Source organism: Lepisosteus oculatus, chromosome 6 (assembly GCF_040954835.1).
Source record: "Lepisosteus oculatus isolate fLepOcu1 chromosome 6, fLepOcu1.hap2, whole genome shotgun sequence".
In the NCBI taxonomy this organism is placed as follows: domain Eukaryota; kingdom Metazoa; phylum Chordata; class Actinopteri; order Semionotiformes; family Lepisosteidae; genus Lepisosteus; species Lepisosteus oculatus.
This window is the reverse complement of record NC_090701.1, coordinates 59,474,084-59,497,176: the sequence shown is the minus strand read 5'-3', so window position 1 is coordinate 59,497,176 and position 23,093 is coordinate 59,474,084. Positions and strand designations below refer to the sequence as shown.

The 23,093-nt window shown below is 37.9% G+C and overlaps 1 protein-coding gene and 1 long non-coding RNA gene across 6 annotated transcripts in view; one reads left to right on the top strand and one right to left on the bottom strand.

Annotated features, from left to right (window-relative positions):
- The window catches only part of LOC107078150 (uncharacterized), an 89,916-nt gene extending 80,327 nt beyond the window's left edge, over positions 1-9,589 (top strand). For both annotated transcript variants that reach the window (XR_001479139.2, XR_011189963.1), the window contains one exon: positions 9,071-9,589. This is a non-coding gene — a long non-coding RNA (uncharacterized lncRNA). The remainder of the gene's footprint in view (positions 1-9,070) is intronic.
- The window catches only part of znf521 (zinc finger protein 521), a 189,282-nt gene that overhangs the window by 21,410 nt on the left and 144,779 nt on the right, over positions 1-23,093 (bottom strand). For 3 of the 4 annotated variants that reach the window (XM_015353833.2, XM_015353835.2, XM_015353836.2), the window contains 2 exons: positions 14,843-14,974; positions 4,203-4,318 (listed from right to left, as the gene is read on the bottom strand). In XM_015353833.2, coding sequence (XP_015209319.1) covers positions 4,203-4,318; positions 14,843-14,974 — 248 coding nt within the window. Of the gene's footprint in view, positions 1-4,202; positions 4,319-14,842; positions 14,975-23,093 lie in introns of those variants that run through there. The other variant, XR_001479137.2, reaches the window with a different exon arrangement.

Below are 23,093 nucleotides of genomic sequence, written 5' to 3'. Positions count from 1 at the left end.
AAAAAATACTGCCATGATTTAATTCTATTTTAATCCTTACTACATAAAGAGTGAATATTTTTTTTGCACCCCAAATGTAAGAGTGGGGAGCTGAACCAGTGTGAGAACTGCAAGGAGGTTAATTCTACCCTTAAAGGAAAAAGAAAAAAAAATAAGTAGAAGAAAGTGTAGATCTTTGCCTCTTTTTACATTTCAGTGTGGTGTTGAGCTCTGCTTGGTTCTATTCCACATGTAGGCAATAGAAAGATTTGAGTTCAAGGTGGCATTCTTGAAAGAAAAAAGTAAGATCACAATATTTTCTATTCTTAATTTTGAAATAAAAGTAACCTGAAACAGCACATTCAAATAGCTGCAAGTCCAAAAATAAACCTTTAGAAATTGAGGCTCCAGTTAATCACTGAGTAATGAGGCAACAGCCATCGCTTTCAGCTTTCATACAAACACTGCTACTAACCCCATTATCTGATAATCTGCCAGAGCAAAATTCCATAAAGGAAAGGGCTCAGTATATCCAGTAGTGATTACTCTAAAAATGTTTTAAGCTATTAGGCTACCATATACATCTATGATATACAGTATAAAACCTTAAAAGGACCAATGCCTTTTTTGTGATAAGGCTGCTGAGGCTCTTTTAAGTATCCACACTTAACTTCAACAGCTGTTCCTAAACTCAATGAATTCCCCTGACACCACCCTCTGCCCCTTCACACATTGCATCAGAGATTCAACACTTTTTTTTTATAAAGTTAGTTTATACAGCCTGGTCATCAACAGGCCAGAAAATGAATCCAATTTTTCATTCTGTCTGTATAAATATTTCAGTGCTGATGGTGCTGATTTGTCTACAGTCTTTACTTAATCAAAAGGACTTGCAAGTGAAAAGTGAAAAAAGAGAAGATGATAAAATTAGGGATTTGAAGAAGCTGGATTTTTTTTCAAGGTAGGGAGAAAAAAGGGAGAATGTGTCCGAAATACATTGGATAAATTCAGCTGTGACTTTGCTCGGGTGCTGAAACATTTACTCCACTCTTCTCCTGACAGCTTCTCATAAAATATCTGCACTCCATCTATCTTTTAGTGTGCACGAGCTCCTCTGGAGACCTGAAAATAGTAGTTTAAAGCTCACTTCAGTGCCAGTCTGTAGGAGATTGCTTTCCTCTGGACACCTGCTGATGGAGGCCTAGGGGAAACGGCCCAGGAGTTATTCAATCAGCCCCAGACTCCAGGGCAGCCAGGGGGTCCTTTGAGGGATGATTAGAAAGAAGCCCTCCTATTGTCCATCTCGCAACACAGGAGGAATTAGCAGGCCCCTTGCCGGTTAGAGTTCACGGAAAGGAATTTCACCTGTCACAGAGTTTGTCAGGATTTCAGAATTCAGAATCTCAGCGCCAAATTAATAAAATATCATTCCTGCCTCTCAGCCTGGCCTGGCAACTTCCCCAGCTTGAAGCTGATCTTTCACCTCTAAGATTACAAAAAAGCTACTAACAAAAAAACATAACAAAAACAAAACAAGACGCTTGGCTGCAGCGCACTCAGCTTCCCTGACTCCCTTCGTTACAGCCCGCCTGCCGGTATTTTGAAAACCGCAGATGCATTTCACGAACCTGAGAAAACCAAAAGATCTGAAACCCGGCAGTGACCTGACCTGCTTGTGCAGTTCTTCTAGCTGTGTAAGCTACAGATGCCAATGTCTTTCAGTCATTAACCTATTTGAACCAAAATTTAATCTGAAATGACATTAATATCCGCAAGTCAATAATCAAAGGAGAAACTCTAGTTCAGCACAAATGTCTGTGAACATGTTGCATGTTTTGTTTATACATGTTAATGGAAGTGCCGCGAGGCTTCATAATTTAACATGCTTATAAAACAAGAAAGCTTGGTATTAGCTCGGAAACAGCAGAAATCCCAACATTACTGACAGCTGTTGCAAGAGAATGCAAGAAAACATGACAGTCAGTCTTCAGTTAAGTACTGTATGTCCACAGGAAGCAAACCAAGACTAATCCACAGATAGCACACAATCATTGTTTTTCCCCAATGACCTTGAGCTTGTACTCCATCCACAAACCATAGTGGAAAAGTCATATATCCTTCATGCCTACTCAAATCTTTGCTTCTTCAAGTCAAGTATGTACTAACAATAACAGCACCAGGGTATTGAGATATACACCTATATATATGAGGGACGACATGTAAGACACTCAGTATAAAACACTGTATAGTCACATAAAAACAAAAATGTAATTTACTGAATTTTAATTAATATCACACCTGGTTAGCATCTACATGAATCATGGTTTGTAAATCATACATAGCATATAATTCAACATGTCTCTCCTCTCTTAATGTATGCAAAGCTTTTTATCTTGGTTGTATTTCTATTAATATATATTATCAAACACAATTTTTTACAATTACTATTGCAGATTATAATTTTGTTGTAGAAATTAGTGTAATATAATTACTGTAACTGCTCACTCCTAGGATATCTAGGAGGCAACTGCAAAGAAGCCATAACACACTGAATACATTTTCATACGGCAGATCTGAAGAGGGAGCTGTGATTCTCCATTTTCCTTTTTTAATGTCAAAAATGTGTTTAAAATATAGTTAAGGTACAGCTAATTACCATTAGGAAAGTGTAACTTCATGAGTTTAACAACCTGCAAGTTAGAAAAAGAGCTTACATACATTCTTACATGTTTCAACTGTCTATCCTCTTAATTACTTGGACCATAACTCCTCTTCAAGAGAACAAACTTACAAGAAACACACAAAATGCTAAGAAGGCAGAGAACAATTGTAAAAAGCTTTAAAAAAATAAGTGGAGGGCTAGGGTTGAGGTTGAGATCCCTTGAAACAGCAAAACACAGATAACTAAAAGACATTATATTCTATGTAAGTATTAAACCTAGCAGGGCAAATATCTGGAGCATTTTTATGTCAATATTTTTCGTGTGATGATTGTATTCAGGCTGTAATGTCAAATCATTCTCAGTTTTTAAGAGCACACTGAATCCACAGTAGACAAGGATCGCAGGGCACAGAAGCACAGGCTTAGTATACTACTGTATACTAGTGTACCAATAGTAAGACACTACTTGTCTTAGTGCTTAGAGGAAAATTAGTGTTAACCTAAATTCTAAAATATCCAATTTAATCATTTAATACTAGACTTAAATCATGTATTGCTAAATTCAAATCTATAAAAAAAGTTCAGGTGATAAAGCATGCCTGCTTCACTTTCTCCTTTGCCTCTACTTTCTCCTTCACAGTAATAATTACTGTACCTTACACCCAATTCATAGGCTATTCCTCCTATCAAAGGAAAATAAAAGTAAAGGAACTGGAATTGATTAGCTGTGAAATGCAATGTTTCATAAACACTGCCTTTCACCAAGTGTTTATGCTCCAGTTTAAAAGGCAACATTCTCCTATATAGATTCTTCAGCTCAGTAAATACTGTAAATGCTGCAGTGTGAACAGCCCTTTACTTAAAAGTCACATAAGTAATTCTTAAGTATGTGTTTTTTAAAAAAACAGCTCAGTGATCACTTCAGCCTGAATATTTTGGAATAGGAAACATGCTAATTGTTTGGATTTTATTTAAATGCATCCAGGAAATTGGGACTAGAAAAAAAGAAGAAAAACTCCGATACATTTTGAAGAGTGTCCAGAAAATGTGTTTACTTGGGAACGTTTCTCAGTATCATTGATTAAAAAGTTCCTCTTGAATTATAAAGCAATACCAATCCCTGATGCAGCTGTCATTTTCTTTATCAATTGCACTTGCATTTGGACTTACCCAGCAAAAATTTGTTTGGGGATTCAGATATGGAGGCTCTGGTCAGGCTCACCTGTTCTGCGTGCAGCTGCTTTAAAAATGCACCACATTTCCATTGGATCATAACAAGCAAAGGCAGCCTGAGTCTCTTTGGGGGAAATCAACAGTTGTGTTGAAAGCAGATCCAAACTCACACCTGACTTCCCTAACAGATGGTGTGGCCCTACAGATGTTGCTTCCGTGTTTCATGAGTACTGTAGTTTAGAAAGTGCTCCACTAGACTGAGATTTAGTCCTATACTGTGTGCATTTAGCATACTCCTGAAACAGGTGGAGTCATTATTGTCAACAGCAATCTTATATACACAGCTGCTACTTGCCGCACAGGAGACACAAAGCAGCACAACACCTACCTGTAGCTCTGTCTGGAAGAAGAACTTCTGAGGACAATGGGAACAATCATAGATTTTGTCCTCTTGCCCGTGAGCTGAGAAGATATGTTGCTGTAACTTGCTCGCTTGCACAAAAACTGCAATGGCATGAAAAAAAAAGAGAAACTTTTATTGGATTATCCTTGTGAATCAAAAAAGGTCACAGATAAGGAAACCGATTTTCCTGCTGCTATAAATCAATATTATTCAGCCATTAAGATTCAGTTGCCACTGATAGTTTCTAATATTTTTAACCTTTCTGTTACTCTCTCTCTCGAGCTTATTTCAGATCTGTACCAAGTGGCGAAAGTGTTAGAATGGTTTGTCTGTTTTGCTGCAAATGCAATGCTGCTTTTTTACAGCAGAATAAAGCGTATTCAATTGCAGTTGTATGAAGGAATAAGTCTGGAAACAATCTTTACAAATAATATACAGAAATATTATGCTACTGGTCCTTACTAGACAGGTTTGTACAGTATGTTTCTATGTACTACAAATGTTACATTTGTTTCAGTTGAAATATAAAGAATATACTTTTTAACATTGCATAAAATGGAAGATTTTCTGGGAAAATGTAAGAACTGCATTTATATCAGTTTAATTTTAGATTTTAAGATAAATAATATTAATTGAACAATACAAATATCACTATATGATTACCATCCAGCTGTATGAGATATAGTATCAATATAGTATTCATAAAATAATTATTTAGTTTTTTAACCAAAGGTATTGCAAGGTTTTTCCTCAATGGAGTCCTTACAAAAAAGGCTCCCCAAAAGCAGCAGGGTGTTTAATAAGAGCATATGTATTGAAGTCCTTCGTTTAAAGTGGATTTCTTTCCGATAGCAGGGAATATATACATGTGCGTGTGAAGATCAGAGGACTGAATCACAATGGGAATTTCATGCCTTTCGAGTGAGAAGTGAATAGAAAGAAAGCTCATTTGTAGAAGCAGCATGGTAGACCTCCCCCTTCGGTTTAAACTCCTGAAAACGCTTCTAAGACAAGTTACACGTGTATTTAACAAAACAAGGCAAAAACGGGAATAAGTCTTCAAACAATAACTCATAAGTCAGCCCTAATTAAACTCAGTAGTTCATTTACAGTCTTTGCTTTCACTACTTTCACTACTATACATATCGCTGGAGGAAATAATATCAGTGCTTAATTTAACTACATAAAAAATCACACACACACAAATGTCATCACTTCAAGCTCCAATACTGGCATCGTTAATCTACATTACTAATTATAAGATTTTACAGTATAAATATTCATGTAGACTGACAACTCATTTATGTGGACCCATAGTGAAACGACTGTAAAACAAACACTGATAGCTAGCGGGAGAAAAAAAAATATCACTGGTTTAATTAAGCAATAGCCCATACTGGTAAACTTGAGAAAGTTCGTGTGTATTCTCAAAGGAGCACTTCAAACATGCTGTTTGTTATCTGAGACCCATAAACCCATATGCTTTAAGGACTGCTATTTAAAACATCAAGTCTCAGAGGCCTTGGTACTTTGGTAAAGTTAGTATTTATGGCTTCATTTAAATTTCTTATTACTCAAAACTTTTCCCCATGGCTACATTGGGGCATAGTATATGGGATAAAAGAAACTGAAGGTAGAGTCTCTTTGGGTGCCTTTAGATCAGCACAGCTTATGTACTCAATGCAAGAGCTTCAATAATATAAACATGTTCCAATTTTAATGACTACAAAACAAGGCCCTAAGATGGTGTAACGGTTTACCTGGGAGACATGCTATTAATAATTAAATTGTATATGCCAGAGGCAGAGTTAGGGTTGGCAGAAAAGGCTTCTGATGGTTCGCCTGGTGCACTATGACCTGAAAAAAACTTTATATCTACAATATTAATCTGTAGGGCACATGCAAACTGATTACGTCTCGGAGGCATAGAATATGTGACAAATAACTAATGAATTAAACCAACAAGCTAAACCTGGAACTTAGCATAAAAGCTGTAGAATTAAGAAAGAAACATTGTGTAGATTAATAGACCACACTTTATTTTATAATGTTTGAAAACCAATTAATAACTTCATAACCTAAAAAAAATAAATTTCCTATAAAAAATGAATGCCAAACAGCCAGCTTGCTTAGCTGTTTCTACAAATATTTTTTTATTTAGCAAAAGTGATTAAGCATAGTTCACCGAGATCAATATCAAGACTTCCACACAGAGACAATGATCGTGTTCATCACGATTATCTTAGTTAAAAAATAAACACATTTACCTAATCTGAAGAGGGAAGAGGGAATTTGGATATGTATTCTAATTACATAGCTAGAGAGTAATCTTAGACTGATAAAGAGAACCAGTATTTAGGCTCTCTTAGCTTCTTGGACTAAATTAAGCACCTTTAGTGCAATAAACTTCACAATGGTTTATGGTGGCAACATGTTCTTTACATTATTAATATTTATATATTCTATGTAGAATAATAGTTCCATTTCTATCACTTCTGGATGGCTGAGAGGAGTGAGAGTTATCACAGAGGACATCAAGTCCGCCCCTTTTCCTTGGCTTACTGTGAAACTAAAGAAAGTATTTCATCATTCGCTTCCTTGTGACAGTTTAATCAGAACCAAGAGCAACCAGACTAGATATAATAGAAAATAAAAAAATGGTAAAACTTGTAAAGAACATAAGAACGTTTGCAGATTAGTTTCTATTTGTATCAACCGCAATTTAAATTAAGAATGTGACAATTCCAAAACACAAAACAGCTAACAATGCTTGACAGAGAAAGCTAAAAAGGAGGGAGGTCTCTGTAAACCTTTACTACTGTAGATATGCCCAGACACTTGGCCACATGTATGGCCCCTTCTGTTGCTTTTGTTGCGCTTGCAACATCAAATTATCATTTAGATTTAAAGGGCTTTAAATCCTTCTCTATCAGGCACACAATATTATCTAATAATGAATTAAAGAACATAATTTAAGGTCATTTAAAAAACACACACAAAAGTCTAAAAAACAGTCATTAATTAAGTAATAGTGATAAAATAAAGATACAAGTGGGCTATGAACTGCTACAGTTTCAGTTATCAAAGATACAATATTATATATTGACCTTTTTAGTGATAACTGTGATGCAATTAATTTCCCCAAGTTCCTCCAAAGAGCTTCAGTGACGTTTATACAGTTTATGAAACTTGACCTTAAGTTTGTGAACAGCTGGACATCAGCTAAAAAATAGCTCAATACTGAAAGAGTACACCTTTTTCATTAGGTGAAACTGCTTAGTCATTTTAGGACTTCATTTTTTTCAGTTTTCTTTGCATGCAGATTGAAGAACCAACTGCCACATTGCAAAAATGACACATCTCCTTAACAATAAAAAAAAGCAATTAGAGAGCATCTTTACTGGCATAAAATGCAAATTGGACCTTTTGATATATAAAGTCAAGAAGCAGACTTATCTAAAATCAGTATGCCATAGTTCACCATTGATCCCAAGTCAATGTTCTAAGCTTTTTGCATCAATGCTTTAACATAAATTCAGTTCTGCATTCCTGCCAAACACAATAACTTTCTAAGGGGATTATCTTAAATTAAACTAGCTCCCAGTGTCCCATGTAACTGTGACATCCTTTTTTTCCCCAGTGTGTGTGAGATTCATTTAGTTTGCAAGAGCACTATTTATGATCATTGCTGCAATTACTGAAGAATTAAGTTTAAAAGTTTAAAGCAGTAATGAAGAGTTCCTGTCTTGAGCAAATGCTATGTACATTGATGAAACAAATTATAAGATTATAAATGTTTTTGAAGAAAAGCTCAGCTTCTTTAATACAAAGAAAGAAGGCTCCACCATTGAAACATTGCATTACTCCTTTTTTTTTTTTACTTTTCAGCATAAAACTAACTTAATATGTTCCTTTCCAACGCACATGCTGACACAACTCACTACTCTGGAAATTTCTTTACTTTTATCAATAAAATGCATTTATCACAGGAAGCCCAACACACTTAAATTCTACGTTTGTAATCCTATGATGAAGTGCGGTCCCAGTCTCATGCTCCAAAAACACCTTAACGCAAACCCACCACTTGGCTGGAGGAAGGAAGGTGTCATAAATAACGGGCATCGTTAGCGATGTTAATTGTATAATCTAGAATGTCTTTGCCTTTAAAATAACACCAGTCATCTGCTGTATCAGTTCAGCCTGCTGTATCAGATCAAAATTGTTAGTTATTTTGTAAGCTTTACACTACATTTTAAATATCAAATAATTTCTATTCTGATATTTTCTGTTTATTATTTTCTTAAATCAAACGAAGTCATCCAGCTGACAGATGATTACTTCTCTGCATTAACACTATTAAAAGGGGCTCTGCACAGCCTAATTTCACTGAATTTGTTTTAAATCCCAAAGATGATCTGCGGTTCACTGATATGAAGCTTTTTTGGGTGAACCATCAGTGGGGCATTAATCTCTTTACATCACGAACTCAGAAGATGAACACCACACACAGATACATAATGTAAGACTTTTTTTAGTTCACATTAAAAGAAACAAATAGCATCCATTGTATGTTCTTTCCATGTGAGCCAAAGGCAGAATGAAAAGGTGTAATGTTTGCCTATGGAAATGGAACAGTCCACTGATAAATACCGTCTGAAGAGCTGGAAACACAGACATTTCCCCAGGCCTGTGCACCAGCTTCGTCATTTCTGTCAATTTATGTTTTATGGAAGCATTATGTACAGAGCAGTCAGCAGCATGAGAAATATTATGCATTAGTACATAAAAGAAAATCAGTTTCCACAGTATGTTTAATAAAACACGCTATTTTCCACCATTCTTTCAATTTACAGAGGAGATGCAAGAGGGCAGGAGGTTGAGAAAAGATGGAGAGTTGCCTGAACTGCATGGCCCAGAATGCTCTGGGAAATAAGCTGTCGGCCTCAGTCACCTGACTTACTGAAAGAAGACAATTGGACAGATAATCATTAAAACACCCGGAAACTGAGGCTTCCAGGTTGATCAACATTAGTCCTTTGAAAAAGAAGACACGTTTTCTGCCGTGTGATATGGCCAGAGTGATTTGGCCAACTCTGCACTGCAAATAAAAGAGTAGTATTTTTGTAACTTGCAGCTGCATTTGCAATTTTGTACCTTGTAGCTCTGTTTAACCAGACTACTGTATTTTAAAGGTCACCTCTCATGGCACTCCAGCCCCTGTGTGTGTCACAGAGAAAGTCATCCACAATGACCAATGGTCATACACAATAAACTGATCCATAAAGAAAATGCAATACATTTAGACCAATAATTGTTTGGGTACATACATGATGTTATTAATATTTTAAATAAAATACAGACAGGTTTGTTAATTAAGCAGTGCGTTTTTTTCTTCACAACACCTTGTGAAAATGTGTGGAGGCAACTTCTGGTATACACAACACCCTTGATTCAGATTGAAGGAAACCTCACTGCTGAGGAACACACTGAAAAAGTATTCGAACCAGCAGTTTTTCCATTCCTGCAAGGCAATCTGGATGTCTAAGTTTTTCGCATGACAAAACAAGACCACACGATGCTAAGTTTACAATAACACAACAAAAAACAATGTTAGAAGTCTTTCTCTTTTCTGACCTGAATCCAGCTGAACATCTGTAAGACAGCTATGACCAGTGTGCCTTTGCCAGTTGGCTCCAGTTGCACAGAAAGAGTAGACACCCCACAGCAGTCTACCCAGAGGCTGATCAGGTCTGTGCATCAATACTGCCAGAACAGTGGGGCTGATCATACCTAATACTAACATTGTTTTCAATTTCTGTAGATGGAATACTAGAATTCATACTTAATACCTATGATTTTTAATATATATAATGACATTTTTTGTTGTTTATTGATAAACTTAAACTTACTGTGATAACAGTACAATTGTATTTAAATGTTTTTCAAGAAACTCAAAGTGCTGAACAATTAGCACACACAATACACAACAGAAGCAAAAAATGTGAAACAAAAAGAGTAAAACTAAATAACACAGAGCTTTTGTGAAAAAATTGGTCTTTCAGCAAGTTATGAATATGTTGACAGTCACAGAGTCTCAAATACATTTGGGCAATGAGTTCCACAGACACAGTGCTGCACAACTGAAGTTTCATTAATATTTAATTTATATAGAAGATGCTATTAAATCTATTATGAGAGTTTTTATAGTTAATGCACTGGCTTTCTGCACAATTTAACCCATAGGACAAAAGTCTAGCCTGCTTCTTTTCTTCCTGGAAGAGCTTCACGGAATCAGACTTTCAGAAGGCCGTTTCCGCAGGCCACCCACAGAATGACAATGTTGCAAAACGACCGCAAAAAAAGTAAGGAATAAACTATTTACCAGACTCGTGACTATTTATAGGTTTTCAAAGTTTTTAAAAAAGTGCTCGGAAAGTAGTAGCTGTGTGACAAGCAGTTCAATGCTGTGACATGACTAAAAACATGCTTGGCTTTCATCGCTGACATAACTTTCTTCAGATTGTTTGTTTTTGCCTTCATATCCCCAATCCCAATTTTCAGACGATCCTTGTAGCAACTCCTGCTGGAAAAGGCAGGCTGTTATAGCTTCAGGCTCCCTTACATCTGACGCCTGTCAAGTCTTCTCTGGGTATGGCAGTCACTCTGTCATTTTCCAAGGGGCTTTTGCTCATCTCATCACCTAGCAGAGTGTCTGGCATGGCTAGGGCCATGAATTTGGAGCACTGTGATTCTGTGAATTAATTTAAAAACCTAGCCAGCATTATCCTGATGCAACACAGGGACATAGATGGGTCTAGATACAGAATTCACCAGCTCTCTAGCAGTCAGCAAGTAACTCCTTAATGCTGAAGACTGACAGACAGTTTCATACACCTCTTGTGATCCTGGGACCAGCTGTATAAAACATTGAAAAGCTTGCAAAATAACATTGCATTTCTTGTATTTTTTAATACTTATGAGATCCCAACATGCAAATTATTTTTATAGCTAAATAACATGCTTTATATGCTATTTAAAAACTTCATAAAAATATGATGTTTTTTGCTAAGTGCTTGTACAAATAACAAATAAGATATACCATAATGAATTTAGGGATTGGATTTATTTTTAGGATTTAGGATTTTAATTATTTTAATTGCTAAACAACCAATTTATGGTTTAAAAGCCTGACAATTGATTTAATACAAATGAGGCAATTTTACAATATTAAAATATTTCTTCAAAGCCAATACATTCACTTTCAAAATTGATAGCATAACATGTCCACTATGAAATTAATGAATGCTACCTGAAAAACGTGGCAATTTCCCTTTAGTTAAATACTCCCAAATATCAGTGACTAAAAGTCCTATAGGTTTCATTAAACAGATTTACAACCTGCGAAGCTTTTCTTCAAACTCAATTTCACATTATGGATGGCTTGGACTCACGGGCACCGGTTTTCTACCCAGAGCACAGTGCATAGCTGGGCCACACACAAGCATGCCCCACTCCAGAGAGCTGCTCCCAGTACAAGCAAGCCTTTAATTCCTGTGACTGCGAAGAGCAGCCCTGCCTGCCGGTGCAGCTCCGCAGTGGCTGTCCTGGAGGTGCACCCCAGAGGCCAGCCTCTCACTTCAGCCTGATCGATGAGAGCACAGGGGACGTGCCCATCAAATCAGCCTCCGGAAAATTAACACCCCGATGAAAAAACACGCTTTGTATATTAAACTCTTCTGGCAGGATGTGGTGGTGGTGGTTGGGGGGGGGGGGGAGAGAAAGAAAAATATCAATAAAACGCTAAACAGGAGCTGCAGTCCAACAGCAGTGGGAGGGAGTTCCAATTTATAGCTTATGGAATGGCGTACTTGTCTGACAATGCCAAGAAAATAAATCAGAAGAGTATGAAGTCACTCACAAGCTGCTGAAGACGAGGAGGGAGTGCTGCAGCGAACGCCTGTGTCTCTGACTTCTCCTGACCAAGCCTGCCCACTTAGAACGAGCACCATGCTTAGGACAGTTATGTGGGCTTAACTCTGTGGCGCATACAGTCGCATTGTTCCACCCCTCATGCACACCAAGTGAAAAACAGAAAACAGACAAACAAAATACCACTGCCGTGTCCTGGGCTCTTTACTGCCTCTACTTTCAGGGGGGGTAGGGGTTAGGAGGCAGAGGTACAGAGCACTATTAACTTTAGTTGAACCTGTAATTTCCTTGGAACGATTGAGGCTTATTGTGCTCATTGCTGTTGTCTATTCATTCAGCAAAAAATAACCATCATCTTTCAACATCAGCTCCTTATGATGCAAATGGAGGTTTCCTACGAGGGAGCAGGAGGGAGCCAGGCTCCTGCTGTCTGAGGTAAGTCACCTCAACCATCCTGTAATGCTTCCTTTCTCACCTCATTATGCCTGCCTGCTGCCTCCCTTTGTTAAACATTATAGGCCTCTCTGCCCTCGGTATTTGACTTTAAAAATGGATTATTCAATCTACGGGAGCAGGCTAACATGGGGGGCGCTCTCCAGTATGTGTACGTGAGCGTGTTTCAGTGCCACCTGCCTTGGGGTGCCTCCACTGCTCCCTGCTACTTTAAGAGCCGTTCCCTCCTTCCCGTGTCATTTGAGAATTAGAAACTACGGTAGATCTCTAGGAATAACACCACTGGGATACCTGCATCTTAAATTTTTTTTAGATTATTAGTCCAATTGTGTTATAATTTGGCTATAAAAAATCCCAAGTGTGTATGTTTGATAAAACAAACAATTAATTGAAATTGTAAGATAATTTTAATTTAATTATTTTAATGTAATAATATTTTATACTATATACTACAGTATTTGCTATACTGTTTAAAATAAATACTCCTGTGCTATATTGTTTAATGTCTAAACTCACATGTCTAAAACACCTTTTTAAATGTAAAATGTACCCAGCACTCATTTAAAAACTGCAACTATAAAGTTGCATAGTTGCACTATAAAACTAAAAACTATAAGCTTGTCAAGACTGATGGGATAGAAGGAGCGAAGTACTGGGATATCTTAGAAGACAACCTGCTTCACTCTTTTAATAACCTGAAACTGGGATGATGAAAATGTAGCTTTCAGCAGGACAGTGATCCAAAGCACAACACCACCGCGATTGTGCTTGAGTGGCATAGTAAAAGACCCATCTTGAATCTTTTTGAGAATCTGATTTGAAAACTGCAGTCCATAAGTGATTGCTAAGCAGCTTGAGAGAGCTTGACCAAATCTGACAAGATGAATTGCCCGAAGTCAGTGTGCAGAGTTGGTAAAGACTTACACAAACTGACTTTCAGAATAGCATCCTTCCTCCAAATACTAATTTGGTCTGAATACTTATTAAATCAATTTGTTTTAGTGTTTCTCTTAAGTTTTTTTCTGACATTTACTGTGTTTTCTCACCCTTTTCAGTTTCAACATTTGGGCTTTGAATAAAATATTAAGTTTAAAAAAATGTATATGTGTAATTTCAGAATTTAACAAAATTAATCTCCATTGGAGGGGTCTGAAAACTCTACAAGACATTGCAACTGTGTTGAGACTCAACTGCGACATTGTTTTAAAGCAATACTTGACCAATTCACAATCCTTGTAATTTTGTTTCCAGTAGTATTTTCTTCCTTCTTCATCTACGACATTCACAACTTCTACTATTTCCTAATACATCCATTTCAAACCTTGCCTCCTCACCATTATCCTTGTCTACCAATATTCCCTTTTTATAAAACTTGTACTTAAATCTAAACATTTGAAGACCAGAAATAATGAATCACACTTTAGAAGAGGTTGAAGATTCGGTGTCAAACATTTTGAGTTCTGACTCTATAGAAAAAAAAAAAGCTAATATGCAGATTATTTTCAGAATAATAAAACAGCTCTGAGGTGACCATTAATCAATACTATCCTGTTCTGTCAAAGTGCACTAAGGAAAAGAGGGAGCAGACATCAGGTCTGCATTATGGGACTGCACTTGTCTTGTAAAAGAATACCCAAGAAGGACTTTGAATCCATATCAGCAAATGCCTACATATGTGTACAACTAAAAAAATAAGGTGGATCCACATGAAAAAATATTGGAAATAAATAACAAAGATTATAATCTTAAGTGTTGGAAAGACTGAAAAGCAGATATTGCAGAAAACTGAGTAAGTGTACGAATATACACGTACTACAGTACAGTATATGCAGTGAGTGAGGGATATTCAGTCCTTGTCATGGAAAGCCTCAGTCCGTCATGTTTTACAGGCAACTTATTGTCCTCAATGAACAGATACCCAGAAACAGTGATAATATAGATTCAAATAAAGTCATTAAGAGTCCAGGGTGGAATGAAAACCAAAGGACACAGGAGCCCACAAGGACCTGGAGTGATGACCAGTGCATTAGTCATCGAGGCTGAAGTCTGAAGTCAACTGGCATTTTAATGAAAATGATACAGGAAAGACACCATCATGTGTAAATTAAAGTTAGTGAAGAAAATTAACAAAATATAAGAAGAAAAAACAGAACTTTGTGCCTACAACAGGTCACATGAGCACAAATCTTGAACATTTCAGTAAGACATTAAGATGAAAGGAAGCAGGTTTGTTCTCTACGTACCTGTGAAACAGACCGGGCACTTGAAGGTTCCACCCATCCCTTCGAAGCTGTGCTCGATCAGGTGGCACTGCAGCTTGGCCGGCGAGTCAAAGGTCTGGCTGCAGAGCTTGCATTCGTGGTTCAGGCCCTCCTCTGCAAGGAAAACACTTGCTTAGACTGTATGCAGCTTCTGGGAAAAGAAGCAGCTTCTGGTAAACATGCTCAAACTCAAAACAAGGTGCCGCAATTTGAATCTTCATGCTATGAATTGTTGGTCTTTCAGTATTTACTCCCAATGAATGGATTGGAACATGTAGATACGGTAACTTGTTATTGCCCTGCCCTGCTGGAACAAGCCTCATTCTCATGTGGTTTGCAATGATGCTAACTGAACACAATTCCTACTATATCACAAAAGCTGACCGACTGGTTGAAAACTTAAAATGAAAAAATGAAGAATTAATAAACATGAATTAAAGAAGCTGGGAAAGATGGCTTTCTGGTTCCTGAGCAAGAAAGCTATAAAATTACTTTATTTCCAGAGTATGTACCGTACCTTCCCAGGGGGATTGGGAACAAGGTAAATTGTTGTTTCCTAGTACAGAATATACTTTTATTTTGCAGATTGATTATCATGCAGTATACAGTCCTGGAGTCTATGTGTCAGACATTTACCATTTTCTCCTCTCTGCAGATTTTTGATGTTGGCAGGTATGGCTGTAATTGACAGCCTGTAAGTTAACTGCAGTGCATCAGCTGATTGGCCTTAGTCGTGCTCTTCATCAAAATACAAAGTAGGCCGATGTCATTATTCTAATTTGTTTAAATAAAAACACACATATCAAAATGCGTATGTTGCATGTGGGACTTCTATTTTTTAAAGTGTGCCTCTGTATGTAACACAAAGTTTTTGATAACTGCAAATGAACAGAAACTAGACAAAATGTACACAAAGTCCTATGTATCACATACTACAGTGAACCGTTTGGGAGTCTAAACGCAAATAACAAGATTTGAAATTACACTGAAGACAATTTAAAGAAGAATGAGGTTTCTTCACTCAGAACATCAGGATTCTAGGATTGTATTTCCATAAGTCACCAACAACATCAGAGAAATCTTAAGCCAAACCCACATAGCACTATCCATCCTAGACTGGTTATTAGCATTCGAGCGAGTGGACATAACATCTGTAAATTTTGATCCATAAGCCCTCTGCCTCACAGCAAAAGGGGACTGAGAGGAAAGAAAAAAATATGAAGAAGTGGAAGTTGACAACTCTATTGATTACAATATGTATAATGGTTATACTTGGCATGTCCATCAGTGCCAAGGCATCAAAGCCTAATCAAGCAGCAGCAGAGTTTTTTTCCTCAGTAACCTTCTTTCTTACTTAGTGTGCTGGTTTACTAACAAGCTCTGTCAAGCTGTCAGGAGAAAAGTATAACAAAAGATAAAGATTCTCTTAAACAGTGTCAACAGTAAGTAACTTCCACGCAGAAATCCAACAAGGAGAAAGAGAACACAAAACTTTTCCCTAACAAAGGGCTTATTTAATGTAATGATTTATGTTGCAATCTGTTTTGGGGAACTCGGAATCTGGGTCTCAAAGGACAAGAGTGTCTCTGTGTGTTTTTAATATATTTATTAAGAGAGGGTATGTGAAATACTGACATTTATTCCATAAATAACAGTGGAACTACACATTTCCTCCTAGTATACAGTAGCTGCACAACTTGGAAATATCAGCCTTAGCATGATCCTGCATGACGTACAAAGCCTAACTGGTGTTTTGTCACATTGCACTATCATTGTCAAAATAACACATTTTCACAATCCGTACAGAAAAGAGGGACTCAAAATCCTATAGATTTGCTCTCACCCACGATATGAACATGAATGTGTGTGTGTGTTTGATTGCTCAATCAGTCTCAGTGCTCTGGGGATCCTCAAATATTACTTACATCTACTATTCATTCAAAAACAAAAATCATACGCATTGCATGACAATGCCAATTCCTCAATATTTTAATTTTGGTCCACACCGAACATTGATTCTTGATGTCTGAGAAACGACTGCCATATGCGAGTTTTCTGTGCTGATGTCTTCTGTGCCACATAGTCCAAATTACCTCCCCTTCTCCCTCATGCTCTCTATCTCCCCCAGTGTTTTGCCCCACTGTGACAGACTCCTGCTATGCCCCTGCTGGCATTTCTGCAAACAATCCTTAATTTATCAAGCTTGGCAGTTGGCAGCCACAGGGTGAGACTAGAGGGTGGATTGTCTCACTTGCAAAGACACCCAGAGATTCACTGGCATAAGCTCTCCCTTCAAACTGATGAAAACAGAAGTACTAGGCCTTCAGCTTGCCTGGGGTTTCTGGCAAAAAAATGAAGGAAAAAAAAATAAAAGGCCGACCCAGAGCATCACTTTTGATCTACTGCCTATGGCAAGCGAAAACTTGGAAATGACGTTTGTAGCTTTAAAAATCCCTTGGTATTAAAACTGCCCTGCAATGTGCTCAACAAGAGCAGAGTTTGGGACCCCAGAGGTTCCAAAGGTCATGAAAGCAACATAAATTAGCTGTCAATAATTTAATGAGTGAGAATGGTTACCTAGGCCTTTTTCTTAATTTTAATTGCTGTCTTCAGCAAAATTATAAAATATTTGTAAGGCTACAGCACTGTATTATAATGATGCTTTGGGCGTGTTTAATTTTTAATACCTGTGCTTCACTAGTCTGTCTAGTCCAGCAAAAAAAAACAAGTTCATTCAAACTAATATGAAAAATTTAAATATAATACAGTTCAGATGCTTTATAGATAAATTATAGCAGAAAGATTACGGGAGAAAATGACTAGTACTTGGAAAAGCTATGTCTATTCTAGCCACAGAAGTCTTCTTTCTGCAAAACACATGGGCTCTTGTTTCGCATGTTAACTTAGTGCTTCTGTCAGAAATCACACAGACTGCAGTTAATGCCTCCTTGACAGTACAGTGCAGACCGTGTATTACATACTTGTCAAAGATGAAAAAACAAATATGCTGGATATGGAGTAGCCACATTGCTTCACCCTTTTATCTTTTTCCCCAGTTTTTAACAAGACATATTGGAGAAATGACACTGAATACTAATAGCTGTGAAAACACGGGCTGAGCACTTACAAGACATTTTTTTTTTAAATGAGCATTGACAAACTAGTGTCTAGGATTCTGTCTGGTGCTTTCATAGTACAGCAATCTACGGGATGGTGTGATCTTTTCACATCAGGCATAAACTGGGTAGCTGTTTGGATAACAAAGGTTTCTAACGCTTGAGAGCTGTTCTATACTACTGCTATATAAAACCATACTGGCAGGATAATTACAGTCCCACAACACTAGCACTGCTCTGAAAGGAGTCATACTCATCACTTTTAAAAAGGTAAACCTGGTTTAGTCTAAAACACACAGGAGACAATGGCCAGAACTTTAAAAAACAAATTCAGATTTCTAGCTTTATTAATCAATTTGATTCAGATACTACACCATCTTTGTGAGAAAAGCAAGGGCCAATAAGTATCAGTAAAGCTGAACCTACACTGCCTCAGTATTTCTTTACGTAGCTGGCAACCTCCAACCGTTCTGTCTTCAAAGTTCACTCTGTTCCACTGTTTTTTCACCAATAACATAACGCTCCTCAGCCTTTCTCCACTGTCTTCTGTTGTCAGAAATGTACTGTAGCCCGGACATTGACGAGACCATGTGACAAAACAAAACATTCAATTAATTTACAACATACTATGAAATTATCTTTGGATTCCACTCTATTACTGACATCATCTGCCTCGTCCGTGACGACAGTGGGTCAAGCACAGGGTTCTGAGTCACTGCTCACGGAAACTAGTGGCAACAGCATCTTTGCAGCATCCTATAGTTTATGGAGTGTAGTGAGCTGTTGGGACTGTATAACGAAAAAGGAAATATCTTAACTGTATGATAAAGCCAATTTGTGCGTTTGTAAGCTACAAGTAACATACCTGTACATAGACCCAAATAAAAGACCTGCAGCATTAGAAAACGAAGCACTCACTGCGACCGGTGTGAGACAGGAGTGCAGACCAGTGCAGCCACCTCAAGAACAGGTTTTGAAGAGAGCTGTATCGTATTTACAAATATTTTCACCCAATTGAACAGCCACTTCTGTTCTATCAACCCCCAACATGATTGATTTTTTCATCACTATTTACGTGATAATGTAGTAAGTATAGTATTGTATATACTAAAGTAAGTATATTAAATTATGAGACTTAGCCTTGAATGAAACACCAATTTCAGGCAAACCCAACTAAAATACTGTATGCTGCTTTTGGAACAACAAAGCTTTATTGTTCAGTCACTTTTTAAATGTCTTGATTTAGAAAAGCATTCAATCATGAAAGTGATACAAAGCCAAAGGTGTTGCGCAGTGTTATCCTGAACATAGTTACAAACATGAAGTGGAGTTGAAAACGACTGGGATAATTTTATCACAGCGTATTATAGCTCCTGACATTCTTCGAACAACTGAATTACCCTTCACCATGCCTCAGTAACATACCCACTGTACTTGAGATCTACTCTGTAATGCTGACTATGAGGAACAGTTTTTGTATGCTTGGAAGAGTTAGACAACCAGAGTGTCCAACTTACACGAGCTGCCACCGTTCTATGCACTGGTCAACAAAAGGTACCAAGAGTCTGATGTTTCCTCAACTTCCAAAACAGAACACAAATTAGTAGAATATTAAGTTAATATTGATCGGGCAGTTTAGTGGCTCTGTGGCTAAAGATCTGTGACTGTGGGAGGAAGGTTGCTGGTTCAAATCCGGCGGCCGGCAGAGGAATCCTACTCTGTTGGGCCCTTGAGCAAGGCCCTTAACCCCAACTGCTCCAGAGGTGCCATATAAATGGCTGATGCTGTGCTCTGATCCCAAGCTTCTCTTCCTGTCTGTGTGTCTCATGGAGAGCAAGTTGGGGTAGGTGAAAAGACACATTCCTTATACAGAAATTGTATATGGCCAATAAAGTGATCTTATCTCAAAACATTAACATTGAAAAATGGACTGCTTAAATCAGCTGCCCTTTTTTGCAAAGGATTTTGATATTTCTGCAGAGCCTTCTTCAATTACATCAGCTGGAAACAAACTACCTCAACTCACTAATTTCTCTAACAAAGAGTGAGGAGGAGCTATAAATTAACATATTATCATTTAAGCCCGGACATCCTGTGTAAAGCTCCACTTAATTCACAACTTAAATAAAAATCATACCAGTCTCAAAACCAGTGAAGTTTTATACAACTAGCCACAAACCATTAACCTAACTCTTTCATGGCCCATATGCACAGGATTTAGAGTCCCTTCACGGGACTGACGGAGGAAAAAAGGATCAAACGGTGTGAGACAACTGGCCTGTTCACATGTTAGAAATAAAAACAACAACCAAGAACTGGTACAGTACATAACTTTCTGCTGCAATAGGTGACAAAAGCCAACTGTCGTATTACTGAAATGGAAAATGTGTAGATGTCTCCAGCAAAAATTTAGGGACATTAAATGAACCGTTGCTGATTTTATTTTAACCAAGCTAGCACTCATTTCTTACACAATTACAGTGTTAATCACCGGTTTTCCAGCTTATTTACCATTGGATAACAGTTTCAGCCAAATGAATAAGTAACTGAAAAAAACCATAGCGCTCCACGTCTATCTTGAATGCGTTACACATTTCATAGTACCTCCAAATGTCGACAAAATATACAAGAGGTGGATCAGCCCATCAGCCATCACCTTTTCCCTGTTCTTTCAAAATCCATGAAGTCCGATATGGATTAGTGTCGCCCAACACAGGGACTCATCCGTGACATCCCTCTGTCTGTTTCCATGGCCTGCTGCTTTTGAAAGGACCGGGATGCCAACCACATTGTTGTGAACCGCGGTGCTCCACAGTCTGGGCCTGAAACCAGCTGTGACCCATCAAACCAGAGAGGCTCCAGGTGGGCTATTAATGGAATGGGCTATTGTATAAATGAGCACACAGCTACATTCGCCATGTAACAGTGCACAGAGTGGAAGAGTGCTAAATAACACATGCCCAAGGAATCCACTCACCAGATTTTAATTGCAATTGACTGGTGATTTGTAGTTTCTTGCAGTCAGCTGTTCATTCCACTATGCTCAATGTCTAAATCACAAGAATCAATCTGTAGTATCCAGGCTATTTAGATTCCTCTTAAATTAAAGCCACATTTACACTACAATATGAAACATCTTTCCGAATATTCTGGTGTCATTTTATGTATCATGACCAACAACATCATTAGTTTGCCACATGTGCATGACTAGGTCAAACAGGAAACTACTATAAATGTACTGTATATCACTTTTATGACAACATTTATAATGGTTATTTGGGTGATAAAATAACTACAGCACCAGAGAGGAAAGAATTGCATCACTTTGATTAAAATAACTACATTATACAGCAAATAAGAATTTCTAATAGGTTTATTCCATGCTGAAAAAAAGAAGAAAACACAACGTTTCGGCCGTGGAGCCTCAGAACAACTTTTTCTTTCTTTGTTTTATCAGCATGGAATAAACCTATTACTTGTTCCTTTCCTACGCATGCTGATGCAGCTACCCACCTGAACTAAATTAGAATTTCTATGTTCACAAACATTTTAAAGCAGTAAAAAAAAGTTCTTTAAATTTGCCTCATTAGATTAGGGACAGGGACGGATATTTTTCTTCCAAATGGGGACTTGCATGGCAGTAACAATCAGTTTTAGAAATTAAGAAGCATTGTTAAGAAATGAAAACAATGCTTTTCCAAGAGAAGGCTTTGGAAAGACCACTTCTTTAAACTTTAATTGTGCATAATAAGCATTTCACAACAAATTTCCTTGTATTCTTCATTCCAATGTGTCCTATAATCACAGAAAACTATCTCCATTAATTATAGAAACGTCGAGTATGAAGGCCTTTTTTCCATGAAAGACAAAACCACAGTTGTGTTTTTTCCCCGTCTGACCTTTTGCCCAAGACAGAGCAGTAAACACAATTCCTTTGCTATAATTATCATTTTCTCAGAGGGCCACCGCGTAAGTTTTTGCATGCTGAAGATTTACATATCCAGAGCTATATCCATATGTGCTGCCCTTGCCTGATCCCTGAGCATATAAACTTCCCTATTAGCAGCCTTGACTGCTTAATTATGCAGATTTCTTGGTACCTGCCTGTCTGTAAAATTACTGTGTCTAACCTTTTTTTGTGTGTGCTTGCACCATGCTGGTCATCCTAATGAAATCGGCGTAAGGGAAAAGGGGCTGATTTGCAGTAATAGAGGTTGGATCACACTGGCAATCTGTCCTTAGTGGGAGTTAGAAAAGAAGTCAAATGGCTCATCTGGTTCTACCCTATAGCTCCCATGGTGAGTGAGTTCACTTCCTGATGCTTCCCAAGCTCCCTTCAGGCTGTCCAATCAGCACATCCACCAGGGAGCCCAGCCTAGCTTGCAACAGTCTCTGTATCTTGTTACAGACCCACTAGGGACAGCCCGCTCTCTCCATTCCCCCGTCTCCACCACGAGCCCCCTCCCGAAGTCCTTAAGATGAAAAACCTTCTTTTTCTTCTCTAACAAAGCTGCCCCGATACCAGCAAAATAACGCACATCTGCATACCCACAGGGCCTCACGTTCAGCCGGCTCATGGTTTATGTATTTTTGCAGCTTCTTATAAGAAGGCAAACTCTTTCTTAATGTTTCTCTCACACTGAGGAAAGGAGAAGAAAAAAAGACGTTTCTGAATGTTCATCGCGTCCTGCTTAAGTGTTGTGTTTATGTCTCAGATTTGTGGAAGGACAGTAGAGCAGGAAGTGAAGGTGTTTTGGTAAAAATGAACTTCCCCGTCCGAGTGAAAAGTTGTGGTTTAGGGAAGAGAGCATAACAGCAAACAAGGACAAAGTTTATCTTATTACTGACTGGGACAGAGAGAGTATATACATGTATCTTCTCAGACACAAGAAGGGAGAGGGCTGCGTGTTTGCAGAGAAAGGAAGGTGGGTGGATGGACTGCAGAGGGGTTCTGAAACCTGATATTTGACGAAAATAGAGTTTAAAAGCTGTGCAGGGCTTAATTATAATGTCTACCCTGTCTACACTGACCCTCCCCCCGCTGGCAATACCGCTGAGACTGAGGACCAGTAACAAGGAATTCATGATCAGTTTTAGCACTTGGCATTGGAACAGAA